The 13,623-nt window shown below is 40.9% G+C and overlaps 1 protein-coding gene across 1 annotated transcript in view; it reads left to right on the forward strand.

Annotated features, from left to right (window-relative positions):
* Positions 1-13,623, forward strand: part of pcyt2 (phosphate cytidylyltransferase 2, ethanolamine) — a 46,724-nt gene that overhangs the window by 19,623 nt on the left and 13,478 nt on the right. Inside the window, exons 2-6 of the mRNA XM_072242241.1 lie at positions 1,287-1,375; positions 2,665-2,826; positions 3,051-3,117; positions 3,741-3,825; positions 8,220-8,264. Of these exons, the coding sequence (XP_072098342.1) occupies positions 1,287-1,375; positions 2,665-2,826; positions 3,051-3,117; positions 3,741-3,825; positions 8,220-8,264 (448 nt within the window). The remainder of the gene's footprint in view (positions 1-1,286; positions 1,376-2,664; positions 2,827-3,050; positions 3,118-3,740; positions 3,826-8,219; positions 8,265-13,623) is intronic.

A 13,623-nucleotide genomic window follows, 5' to 3' on the forward strand; every position in this document is an offset into this window, starting at 1 on the left:
ATGTCATGCCAAATCTTTGCAAAAGTTGACGCATTCTGAAACATTCTTTAAAGAGAGAGGCCAAAATGTAGCTACACCAGCAGAAGAATACAATGCCCTTGGCTTTGCTTGAAGTTCCACAGGAGTCCTGGAGAGTTTTGTGACTCCCATGCCAATGAATTTACTAGCAATTTGCTGGGGAATGTTCTTGTGCCAGTTTGTCCCTGTAACAGCAACTGTGGGCCCAGTCTTTTCAATGGTAAATGATCATCTGTGAGGTAGAAAGTTAATATTACTTCTAGTTCTCTGTAAGCTTTCATGTTTTTACTTATTTTGTGTTCTTAAATTATGTTACTTCAAACTTTTGTTCAGAAATATTAATATTCCTGAAAGTCAGGGGCATTCAGTAGCACAGAAGAATCAAAGCTCTAACCCTTTGCCTTTCCTGTGACATTTTGGCTTTGAGTGGCAGATTCAGGGAGGTTGCTGTTGCTGCTACTCCTTGGGGCTTAACTCTTGGGTCCAGTTGAACTCAGCCAGGTAAGGCTGTCCCCCAGTCTCCTTGATTTAGAGGAGGCTGCGCTGGGAGCACCAGATACAGTCGACGATCCTGACAGGTGAAGTGTCGCCTCACTTAGAATAAGCACCTTTGAGCCAAGTGGCTGTTGACTTAGTAACTATTTTATGAGCTTTTATTGAGATCTTGTCCTCAATGCTAAACACCATATATTCCGTCCAACCTGATGACATGAACATTGATTTTATTTTTCAACTTCTGGTAATTTCTCCCTCTTCCCTAACTTCTCTTTTTCCATTCCTCATTCTGGTTACAGTCTCACCCCTTCTCCATTCTTCAGCAGCCTATCACCTACCTTCTTCTTCCATTCCTTCCATGGTCCGCTGTCCTCCCCTGCTAGATTCCATCTCCTTTAGCCCTTTATATCTTCCACCCATCACCTCCCAGCTTCTTACTTCATCACCCCCCCACTCACTTTCCCCCTCACCTGGTTTCACCTATCACCTGCTAGCTTGTACTCCTTCCCCTCCTTTCCAGTCACGATGAAGGCAAATATCGCCTGTTTAGTCCCCACCATAGATACTGCCTAACTTGCTGAATTCCTCCAGCATTTTGTGTGTTACTCAGGATTTCCAGCCTCTGTTGAATCTCTTATGCATATGTGATTTTGAAGCTGTTTTGAGCTCCCTGTGTACAATTTTAACTTTAAGCAGCAGCAAATGACAAACTGCTTTGTATACCTTTCATTGGTGGATTGAAGTTTACAGTAAAGCATTTATCTGTGTTTCAGCTATGATATGGTGCATTATGGGCACTCCAACCAGCTGAGACAAGCCCGTTCTATGGGGGATTATCTTATTGTCGGAGTACATACAGATGGTAAGTTACAAAGCATGTCACTCGTCATGTGTTAGATATCATTACTCAGATTTTGTCATTTGAGCAACTGGAGTTTCACACCCAAACAGCCTTTAGCTATCACAACCCTCTTCCTACCGATGTAAAAGAGAAATGAAAACTTGCTCATGAAATTCGAAAGATCTGAATTAATGTTTCTATGTAAACTATCTCTGGTTTTGTTATTAATCGTACCATCAAGAAGTTTTTTTTGTGATTAAAGTATAGAAAGTTTGTAATGTAACACGTGCTTTTCTAGAAAACTTTCAGTGAATTCCTTTGTGATAGAGCGCACGTGGTAAACACACACACACACTCACTCACTCACACAGACACAGACACACACACACTCAGACATACACTCAGACACACACACACACACAATCACACACACATACACACACACACACACACACACACACACACACACACAAAGACAGCCTTGTCATTCCGCTGAGTGTGTGTACTTCAATGTCTTTCCCCAGTATATTGTTATAATGTTTATAATGTTGCCTGCTGGCTGGTGGTGTCATGGCATCCACACCAGATTTCGAGGTGAGTGGTGCCAGTTTCGAATCCGGCCGGCTCCTTGCTCGCTTTGCATCATGCTAGCTTCAGCGTCAAGCTAGTAACTCAGCCTCATAAAAAACAGGTGAACCCTAAAGGAATGACAAGATTGCCGCCCAGTGTACCACAAGGAACAACGGTTCTCATAACGGGTTGGCCTTATGGTACCCTTCCCGCCATACACAGTCAGTTAACCTAGCAACCTGCACAGTTTGGGGATATGCGAGGAAACCCACACGGTCAGAGGAAGAATTTGCAGAAGTTTACGCACACAGCACCAGAGGTCAGGATTGAACCCGTGTCTTTGGAGCTGTAAAGCAGCTGCTCTACCAGTTGTGCCATGTGCCCCCTATGACTCAAGCTTATCCTCCAGTGGTATGTTGTCCTTTCAATCTGCCCTGTACGTAAACAGCCAAGATGCCAACAGGGAGAAAGTGAAAGTAACAGGGATCAGAGGAGAGGCAGAGTATATGAAGAAAACAGTGGATGGATTTCTATTCAATCTTTGTGCAAGAACACTGATGCAACTACCCATTGCTGTAAAATTAAGTTTACTTTTTCAAATCAGGAGCTGTTTGCCAATTTTGTATTACACTTTACCATAAGTGTGACCTTCATAATATATTAAAGCTCATTCAGTAATAACTGGATTTGGAAGATATGTTTTTATTTAATTAATTGAATGCTTCCTGGCCTGTTTTCAGAGGAAGTGTCCAAGCACAAGGGTCCACCTGTATTTACAGAGGAGGAACGTTACAAGATGGTCCGTGCAATCAAGTGGGTGGACGAGGTCATCGAGGGAGCACCATATGTAACGACGCTTGAAACTCTGGATAAATACAACTGTGATTTCTGTGTCCATGGAGGTACGTTGTATTAAATAATCAGAAGCAAAATTAGTCAATTTCCCTTGGGTTTAAAATGATATAATATTGATAGCGAATTTATCAATATATTTGAAGCAACTTACATTGTTCTGGCTTTGATAGAACCACTAATTTTTCAGGCCAAGTTCTTGAAGTATTTTGTTATATTGCTTTCCTGCAGTCTGGTGGCAATTTATAATTTTCCTTTAACATGTGATTCGTAGATGACATTACCCTGACTGCTGATGGAAAGGACACATATGAAGAAGTAAAGAAGGCAGGCAGATACAGGTAGCAGTACTAATTAATTTCCTATTTTGTTACAAATCTATTGTTCCTACATCGTTGCTTGGTCTCAATCAAGCCATCGAGTAGTCAGCGTGATGCATTACAGTACGGGGCTAAAGTTCAAAGTTCATTTCTGGAGCCGCCTAGAAGGAGTTTGTGTGTTCTCCTCGTGACTACGTCAGTTCCCTCCAGATGCTCCAGCGTCTTCCCACAGTCCAAAGACGTACTGGTTGGCCAGTTGGTTAATTGGTCATTGTAAGTATTTCCTGTGACTAGGCTAGGCTTAAATGGGTGAGTTACTGGGAGGTGTGGCTCGTGGAGCTGGAAGAGCCTGTTCTGTTCTCTATCTCTAAAATAAGAATTTGAGGTAGGATCCATGGGTTCAGTGTCGGTTCACCAGCGAGAACAGTGCAGTGTTTGCTGGTTGCTATGGGGAACAATTTATACTAAAACAACAGGGCTACAGTGTAATATAATGTTTAGGGATTCAGCTAGAAGGATGTCGGATTAATCAATAATAGAGATAGCAAACAAACATGAGGGTTTCAGCAGCAAATAAAGCTGAGGGAGTCTTTAATTTATAAGTGTTAACTGAATGACAGTACACATTCTGATTTCTTTTTCAGAGAATGTAAACGCACACAAGGTGTTTCTACTACTGATCTGGTTGGTCGAATGCTTCTTCTGACTAAAGCTCACCATAGCAACATTGTGAGTAATCTACGTAATTTCATTTTTTAATCCGATAAAGGAAGAAATTTGATTTCATCTGAGCTGTTTTTAAGTTTGACCTTGCACATTTAAATTGTGTGGTGAAACTAAAGAACATAGTAAATAATAGAGTTGTTTTAATTGGATGTTTCTGGGGAGAAATATTATTTATCTAAAGCAACACACACACAAAATGCTGGAGAAATTCAGCAGGACTGGAAAGGAAGGGGGAAGACACCAGAATAAAAAGGGGGGGGAGGGTAAGGAAGATGGCTAGAAAGTGAGAAGGTGATAGATTCTTCCCTTCTAGCTATCCTCCTTCCTCCCCCCCCACTTTTTATTTTGAAGTCTTCTCTCTTCCTTTCCCGTCCTGAAGAAGCATCTCGGCCCGAGGCATCAACTGCTTGTTCATTTCAGTAGATGCTGCCTGACCTGCTGAGTTCCTCCAGCATTCTGTGTGAGTTGCTTTGGATTTCCAGCATCTGCATAATCTCTTGTGTTTATTATTTATCTAATCTGTGTCTTCATTCTGCATCACCATCTTTTCCCCATGCCTTTCAATCTCGCATTTGCCTTAAGCTGTTTCTTATTTTCTCTCATGCATAAAATATGGATAAAATTGTAAAAATTGCATCAATGTTTTCATGTATAAGAAAATTTAAAATGTTCCAATTTAATGTTTAATAAATATTTTAGCAAATACTCCTTTTATTCAGTTAAATAAAATCTGATGCAAAGTGTGGCTGTCAGAATTAGGTTTAATATCACTTGCATACGTTGTGAAATTTGTTTCCTGGTAGCAGTACATTGCAATTTATAGTAAAAATAACTATGAATTACACCAAGAATCATATATATGTAAAATGAAGTTAAATAAGCAGAACTAAAGGGGGACAAAACAAAAAGAGAAAAACGTAGTGAGGTAGTGTGCATGGATTCATTGTCCATTCAGAAATCTGATGGTGGTGGGGAAGAAGCTGTTCTTAAAGCATTGAGTGTGTGTCTTCAGGCTCCTCTACCTCCTCCTTGATGGTAGCAGTGAAGAAGAGGGCTTGTCCTGGGTGACGGGGATCCTTAAAGACCGATGCCGCCTTTTTAAAGCATGGCCTTGTGAAGGTATCCTCAATGCAGGGGAAGCTAGTGTTCGTGATGGAGCTGCATCTTTCTGCAGTTTTTTCCCATCATGAGCAGCAGCTCCTCCCTGCCAGAAGGTGATACAACCAGTTAGAATGCTCTCCACGGCACATTTGTAGAAATATGCGAGAGCCCTTGATGACATACCAGGTCCCTTCATGCTCCTAGTGAAATATAGCCACTGTTGTGCTTTCTTTGTAATTGCTTCAGTATGTTGGGCCCAGGATGGATCTTCACAGACCCAGGTTTCACAGCTTGTTGATTACTACCGAACCTACAATGGTGTTGAACGTTGAGCTGTAATCAATAAACAACATCCTGATGTAGGTATTGCTATTGTCCGGGTGATCCAAGGCAGAGTGGAGATCCAGTGAGGTTGTGAGATCCAATGAGATTGCACCAGTGAGATTGTGAGATCCAATGAGATTGCACCAGTGAGATTGTGAGATCCAGTGAGATTGCACCAGTGAGATTCAGTGTGAGATTGCACCAGTGACATTGTGAGATCCAGTGTGAGATTGCACCAGTGAGATTGTGGGATCCAGTGAGATTGTACCAGTGGGATTGCATCCAGTGAGATTGCATCCGCTATTGTGGCAATAGGCAAATCCACAGCGGGTCCAGATCCTTACTTCAGCTGAAGTAGATGTGAGTGCATCTGGGTGATAGTTGTTGAGGCAGCTAATCCTGCTCTTCTTGGGTACTGGTGTGAATGTCGTCCTTTTGAAGCAGATGGGAACTTCTGACTGCAACAATGTGAGATTGAAGATGTCCTTGAACATTCCAGCCAGTTGGTTGACACAGGTTTTCAGTGGCCTACCGGGCACAGCTTCAGTGCCTCGCGCCTTGCAAAGGTTCACCCTCATGAAAGCTGTTCTGACTTCGACCTCTGAAACAGAGATCACAGGGTCACTAGGTGCTGCAGGGAGTCACACAAGTGTAGTTGTATTCTCCCCTTCAAAGCACCAATAAAAGAGGTTTAGCATAAAAGACATTGAGCTCATCTGGGAGTGAAACATCACAGTCATTCATGATGTTGGGCTTTGCTTTGTAGGAAGTAATGGGCTGCAGACACTGCCAGAGCTGATGTGCATTCAATTCCGACTCGTAACTTCAATCAGAATTGTTTCTTCACTCTTAAAACAGCCTTCCTTAGGTTGTACCTGGACTTCTACTCTTGTAAGGTTCTATATCACTTGCTTTGAATGCCACAGATCTAGCCCTCAGCAGGCTACAAATCTCCTGGTTCATCCATGGCATTTGGTTTGGGTATGTCCAGTATGTTCTCCAAGGCCCTCACCCACATAGGTCTTGATGAAGTCGGTGACAAGTGTGTGTCATATTCATTCAGATCTGAAGGTGAATCCCTGAATATCTTCCAGTCAAAGTAGTCCTGCTCCTCCACCTCCCTTGACCTTATCTTCTTGGTCCTTCCCACTGGTGCTGCGGTCTTTAGTCTCTGCCTAGTTGTTGGAAGTAGAAGTATAGCCAGGTGATCAGGCTTTCCGGAGTGCAGGCATAGGATGGCAAGCTAAGCATTCTTGATGGTGGTATAACGGTTATCAAGTGTGTTGACTCCCCTGGATCCAACACACTTTTACAGGTATTAGGAATTTGCTGTCGTGTCTTGACAACAAAAAACTACAACATACAACAATTATAAAGAATAAAGAATGATATAGAAATGAGTTCCAGGTTAAAGTACGGATATGGAATAAAATGTGCATAAATACAGAGATACTAGAACGTATGTACAATGTAAACAGCTTTATAAAAAGTGGTCTACACTCGTGCAACAAAATTACAATGGGTCTGGGAGCAAATCAAATTATGCTACGTCCTGTTTTCACCTGACCCATTTCAAGAAGAAAATGATAAATGAAGGGTGAATTGGAGATAACAAGAAACTGATATGAGGAAAGCCATTCATTCATTGTGTTCAACGAGATGTTATCACTTCTCTATCGGTATTATCTGGTTATTTCCAAGTTACTCTGGGCTTTCCCCTCCTTTGTTCTAGCTGAAAACCTGATCAAGTTATACTTAGGAGGAGGGAAGAGGGATGCTAATTTGAGTCCCTCTGTTGGTCAGGGTCAACCATGGATATTGCATCCTTGCTGTCTATGTGATATGCAAGCCAGGGCAAGCTGTTGCCCAGGCAGCAGGCTGCCCCTCTCCACACAGCTGATGAATCCAAAGGCACGGCAGAGACCAATGTAGTTTGGCACCAGCGACGTCAGAGGGGATGCCAGTCAGCGTTGAACTCAACTTAGGACTCCCTTAGGGACTCCAGGTCCGGATTTTTCCTCAGAATGTCTTCCTGAAGCCTTCCCTGTGCGTGGGTATAGGCAGTGTAGGTTTGAGCTCAGGAGTTTTCCTTCTCCTAGATGAGCTGCCAGCCATGGCTAATGAGCCCCATCTGCCCAAAGCAACTGGTTTTGAGGAACCAGTAACCGCCCTTTCTGTCAGCAGAAAGAGTTCGGCCAGGCTTAGTAGCTAAGCTACACATGAAGGCCAGCAGCTGGACTCAGCTGTCAGAGGCTATTTGAGACACACACCATGGGGAGCATTCAGTAGGTAGTGGAGTTTATCCCCTCTATACCCCACTCCCCCACCTATGACAATATTAAGGAACCAGGGATGCTATTGTTTCATCTGTTACAAGCAGTGTTGATTCATTCAGTGACCTGTACAATTTTGAATATTGGGCAATACATGATAGAGTTTTATGAATTCAGTTGTTAAAAAGTGTTGCCACCTACTATGCAGCTGGAGATTTTATTGTAATTGAGATAACTATAAATCTTCTCATAGATATTGGAATTTGAGAAATTATTCAATTGTTTATGTGTTTGGAATAAGTTAATAAATAAACTTGACTCTATGACAGGCTACATTACTTTTAAACAGTAACTTCCATTTTGTTTTGCTGCTTTCTGTAGTCCTGTCTTCCCCTTTTAAAATTAATCCATTTTTTCTGCCGATTCTTTCATGATAAATTATTTGATACCCAGAAGTTTAATCTTGAGTTAAATCTGAAATGACTGTTCCGACCTTGAACTGATTTGCCTCCTCAATAATCAGATTTTAAATGGATGTTGTTCTCAGTTGGGCAGCATTTGTAGGATTAATGCTTTGTTTTGCTAAAATTTTTCAGGAATGGGTGAAAAAATGCTTTTTGAAGTGTTATAAATTAGCTTTAATAGTATAAAGGTATATATTTTTAAATAAATAACTATATTCTCTGACTTTTACTGCAGGAAAAAAATACAGAATACCAGGAGCACACTGACAATTTTGGCAAGGTATGGGTTATGTTTTGTTTCTTATTCCCTGCAAGTATTTTTTCATGTGTGTTCACTTTATTTATGCGTGTGTGTGTGTTTGTATGTGTATATAAATAACATTTTAAAAATCATCATTATCAGAATGGGGATGCATTTTCCTAAACTTTAAAAAAAATTCCATCACCATGAAAATGTCCAAGCCTCCTAAAACAATCAAAATAGTGCCCTTTTCATGCTGTAAAGTCTAATTAATTTAAGGATCTTTTAAATATTTGTTAGTGAGTTAATTACAAATAAAAATTGTTGTTACTACATTTTTAAAGTGTTTCTTTGTTCTTCAATGTAAGAACAAATTATTGTTCTTCAACAATAATTGAAAGGAAGAAAACCTTTAATAAAAATGAGTAAAATAAGTACGGGAGATAAAGAAGCACCTTTTGATGCTGTAGAAGGCTTGTTCACAAGTGACATGCTGACAGAATTTTATCAGATGAAATACTTCTTCATGTCTCTGCTTCATGCTACAACAGACTAAATATGATTTTTAATATTTATAATAAACTAACTGCAAATTAAATCAAAATTATATAAATAACTAATTATTACCAATAGATATATTGGCTTAAAATGTTAAATTGTTTTCCCATAAATTTATTTTATGTCTGTGTACAACATGTTAGGATAAGTTCATATTCTCTTCATGATTTTGTGTCACACAGTTCTTTTCCTAAAACGAAGACTGAATCAGAATCAGGTTTACTATCACTGACATGTCTCATAAAATTTTCTCTTGCTTGTCCCATGAAATTTGTTGTTTTGCATCATATTCACCAATATAAGGTAATGAGTCTGACTTGCTGTGTGGGAAGTTTATTGGACTTTGCTCTATCAGATGATGTGGAATGATGTTGTCCACAATAATGCAATTCCAATCAGGTTCCAAAGTATAGAGTCATAGAGTTGTTTACATCAGGTAAACAGTAAACAGTCTCTTTGGCCCGATTTGTCTATGTTGACCAAGGTGCCTATCTGAATTCATCCTATTTATCTGTTTTTGGCTCATATCCCTCTAAGTCAGGGGTCCCCAGCCTCTTTTATGCCATGGACCAATACCATGAAGCAGGGAGTCTGTGCACACCAGGTTGGGAAGCCCTGCTCTAAAGCTTTCCTATTCACCCATAAATTGTCCTTTAAACATTGTAACTGTTACCACCTCTATGACTTCCTCTGGTAGCCACTCATAATGTAGCATAGAAACTGGCCTGTTGCCCATGGTGTCCATGCTGATCATCACCTACGCTTACCCCATTTGCCATCAATTTATATGCCCTGTTTAATCATCCAGGCACTTATTAACTGTCTCCACCAGCTTCTCCCAATGCATTCTAGATATCAGCCACCCTCAGGGTGAAAACAAAGATTCCTTGGATCTCCTCTGATCCTCGCACCCCCCACCTTTCTTAAACCTACTGTATGCCCACTGATTTTAGATGCCACCATTGTAGGGAAAAGTTTCTCTCTAAGCGCTCTAGCTATGCTCCTCATAGATATCCCAGCAGAATCACTGTCTCCTTATATTGGAAATATTCCATCCCAGCCAGCACATCCTGGTAAAAACACACTAAGTACTGGAGGAACTCGGCAGCTCAGGTAGCATCGATGCAGAGGAATAAGCAGTCAACATGTCGGGTCAAGACTCTTCTTCAGGACCGATGAAGGGCCTCAGCCCAAAATGTCAGTTGTTTATTCTTCCCCGTTGATGCTACCTGACCTGCTGAGTTCCTCCAGCATTTTGTGTGTGTTCCTCAGAATTTCCAGCATCTGCAGAAGTTCTTGTGTTTACATCTGGTAAATTTCCTCTTCTCATGTCCTTCCGGCCATGTGATGACCAGAACTGCACACAATATTCTGGCTGTGGCTTTATAAAGTTGTACCAATACCTCCCTTATATTCTACACCCTGATGAAGGCAAGTATCCTCCATCTCTTTACTATTCCATCTATCTGTGCTGCCACCTTCAGGAATCTTTGGGGTGGTACATCAAGGTCCTTCTGTTCCTCAGTAAGTCCAATTCTTGTGTCATCTACAAAATTACTTCTTATATCAGGGGTCCCCAACCTTTTTTGCACCGCAGACCGGTTTAATATTGACAATATTCTTGCGGACCAGCCGACCGGGGGGGAGGGGTAGTGTTCAAGTCAAGTTAAACTCACCTCAGTCTTTTACAGTTATAGTTGCCAACTTTCTCACTCCCAGATAAGGGACAAGAGTAGCAGTCAAATAATACGGACAGTGTTTACCCCTAGAAAGACTGCCATGGCCATGAAGCCTTGCACAGGCACCTGTGTGCGCATGTGCATACGTGCCGATTTTTTTTCCCCCACAAATCGGTTTTGACTTCATCTTCCCGACTACACTGTACATACATTATTTCTACTTCATGTAGGCTGTGTATTTATCGTATCATTCCTGCTTTTACTATATGTTGGTGTTATTTTAGGTTTTATGTGTTATTTGGAATGATTTGGTAGGTTATTTTCTGGGTCTGGGAACGCTCAAAAATTTTTCCCATATAAATTAATGGTAGTTTCTTCGTTGCTTCACGCCATTTCAGCATGAAAGGTTTCATAGGAACGCTCTACCTTAGCGGGGGAAATACGGGACAAGGGCAGTCCCGTATGGGACAAACCAATTTAGCCCAATATACGAGATGTCCCAGCAAATACGAGACAGTTGGCAACCCTATGTTCAAGTTCAACAGTGCGTGACAGGGAATGAGGAAAGGTGCAGCTGGCTCATATCGTTTCCTCACGGCCTGGTAACACATGCTTTGCAGCCCGGTGGTTGGGAACCGCTGTCTTATATCATTTATTTTCATCTCCAGATAATTAATGCATATGACAACAGCACATGTCCCAACACTCATTCCTGTGGTATGTCAAAAGCAAGAGCAACTCTCCACCTTCTCCTATTACCAAGGCAGCTTGGAATACAAGTTACCAACTTGCCTTGGATCCCATGAGCTCTGATCTCTTGAACCAGCCTTCTATATCAGTCCTTGAGAAAGGTCTTGCTGATCACATCGACTAATCTGCCCATGTGAATATAATATCATACTTCTCCAAAAATCTCAAATCAAATTAATATAACAGGATCATGCACAAATAAAACCAGGCCAGCTATTCTCTGCTTTTCTAAGCACAGATTAATCCTATCCCATAGAGTTTCTTTCCAACTTTCTTACCACTGATGTTAGACTCAGTGAGTTCTAATTATCAGGCTTGTCCCAGCTGTCTGTTTTGAATTAAGACACTGTGTTAGATATCCTCCAGTCACCTGGCACCCCACCCACTGCCTGCAGAGATTAAAAAATTTTAGGGCCCTGGCAATCTCCCCTTTTGCCTCCTGTTGTTGCCTGGACTACATCTCATCTGGGGCCAGGGATTGAAGTATCTTTAAGACATAAAATACATCCTCCTTTTTTTTTTTACATCCTTTTTAATCGACGCGGTTGTGGATTAGACCCTGTAGTTCATGTTATGATGTGCTTCTGATTTCTGGTCCCTCCTTTCTTCGTTGCTATTTTCTGTGATTTTGATGGCGGCGGCCACAGATAACGAACAACGCAGTGCTAGATTGAGATAGAACTGAGCTGAAACTGAATATGCCTGGACTCTTTCAATGACTTTTGTGTTTTATATTCTGTGTTTATCGCTTTTTTTTTTGCCGTTGGCATGATTTGGGCTTTTTTGCGCCCACTGGTGGGGTGGTTTGATGTTTCCCTCAAAGTTCAAAATAAACTTTATTATCAAAGTACATATATGTTACAACATACAACCCTGAGATTCATTTTCATATGTGCACACTGAGCAAATCTATAGAACAGTAACTATAACATAGCTTTTTCTTTGTTTCGTGGCTGTCTGTGGAAGAACGAATCTCAGTGTGTCTATGGTGTACATACGTTGATAATAAGTGTACTTTGAACTTTGACCCTTGACCCATATCCTTTCCTTAGGACCCATGCACAAGTTTTCCCTTTGGTTCTTGTTAGGCCCTGATGTTTGCCTGAAAAACATCATCTTGTTAATAATATATTTGGAAATTCCAAAGACGTTTTTAAAATCTTATTTCCTGGTGATATTTTAACCCCCTCTTAGCCTCCTAATTTCTTTATTTAAATACCTTCTCCAGATACTCTATACTCACAAAGGTCCTCACCTATTCACAATACTTTATATCTGTACAATACTTTGTTTCTTCAACCTTTGTTGTCCTTTGACATGTAGGATTTTCTGGACTTGACTTTGTTATACTTCACCCTGACAAGAATTCATTGGTACCAAACTCTCATTATTTCACTTCAAAAAGACTCCTGCTTGTCAGAGATAGGTTTAACTACAAGAAGCTACTGCTGGTGAAAGTGGTGGATCTGGATTTGATTGCAACATTTAAGTGAAGTCTGTCTAAGTAGATGGGTGGGAGGGGGAGGGGTATGGAGGACTGTGATGCTGAGGAGGGTCAATAGGCCTAGACAGAATAACAGTTTGGCACAGTCTAAATGGGCTGAAGGGCCTGTAGTGCCCTGTGACTCTATAACTCCAAACTGCTCCCAGTCTACTTCTCCTAAATCCTGTCTTATGATATTGAAATTGGCCTTGCCCCAATTCAGGACCTTGTTTTCCAGACCACTCATAATGCTTCACTTAGCTACAGTGTATTACAGAGGAATGGCATTCTTATGACTTTCCTTTTCTGAATGTTATTTTTTTGCGTTTGTTATGTTATGATTGCACTACTCCTGGGAAACGCTATCTCATTCTGCCCTGCAGAGCTGGTGTGCGGTTAGAATGACAATAAAGTTTTTTGAATCTTGAATCTTATCCCTCCCATTGAATCCCATGTTACAAGTGGAGATGCATTCCTGAAGTAAGTTTTTTTTTCTCTCAGTAGTAGTGCCGCACGGTGCATAGATTATAGGCAAGGGAATTCTGATTGTATTGTAGCCAGAAGAGAAAGAATTGTTGTTTTAATTAACTAGAAATGAATATTAAGCTGATCAATAAAATAGACTGCCCTGTCACTTTCCAAACAAATACCTTAAGTGGCCTCCCACTATAAAACTGCAACCTGTGAGCATTATCCTTGGTAAACGAGTTTAATTTTTGGAAAACTTTTTTTTTTCCAAATAAATTCCTTAAGAGTGATTTTTTAATTCTATACCCCAGATTATTTTGGTACTGATTTGTGAATTCCTTAAGAGCGAATTTCCTTTAGCTGAACTGTGGGGAAACACTACACTGAAACTTACAGAGTTATGGTCACGTACTCCACATGCTCATCCACAGACTCTTCAACTTCTTGCCCAGATTCACTC

This window comes from Mobula birostris, chromosome 24, assembly GCF_030028105.1.
Source record: "Mobula birostris isolate sMobBir1 chromosome 24, sMobBir1.hap1, whole genome shotgun sequence".
Classification (NCBI taxonomy): Eukaryota; Metazoa; Chordata; class Chondrichthyes; order Myliobatiformes; family Myliobatidae; genus Mobula; species Mobula birostris.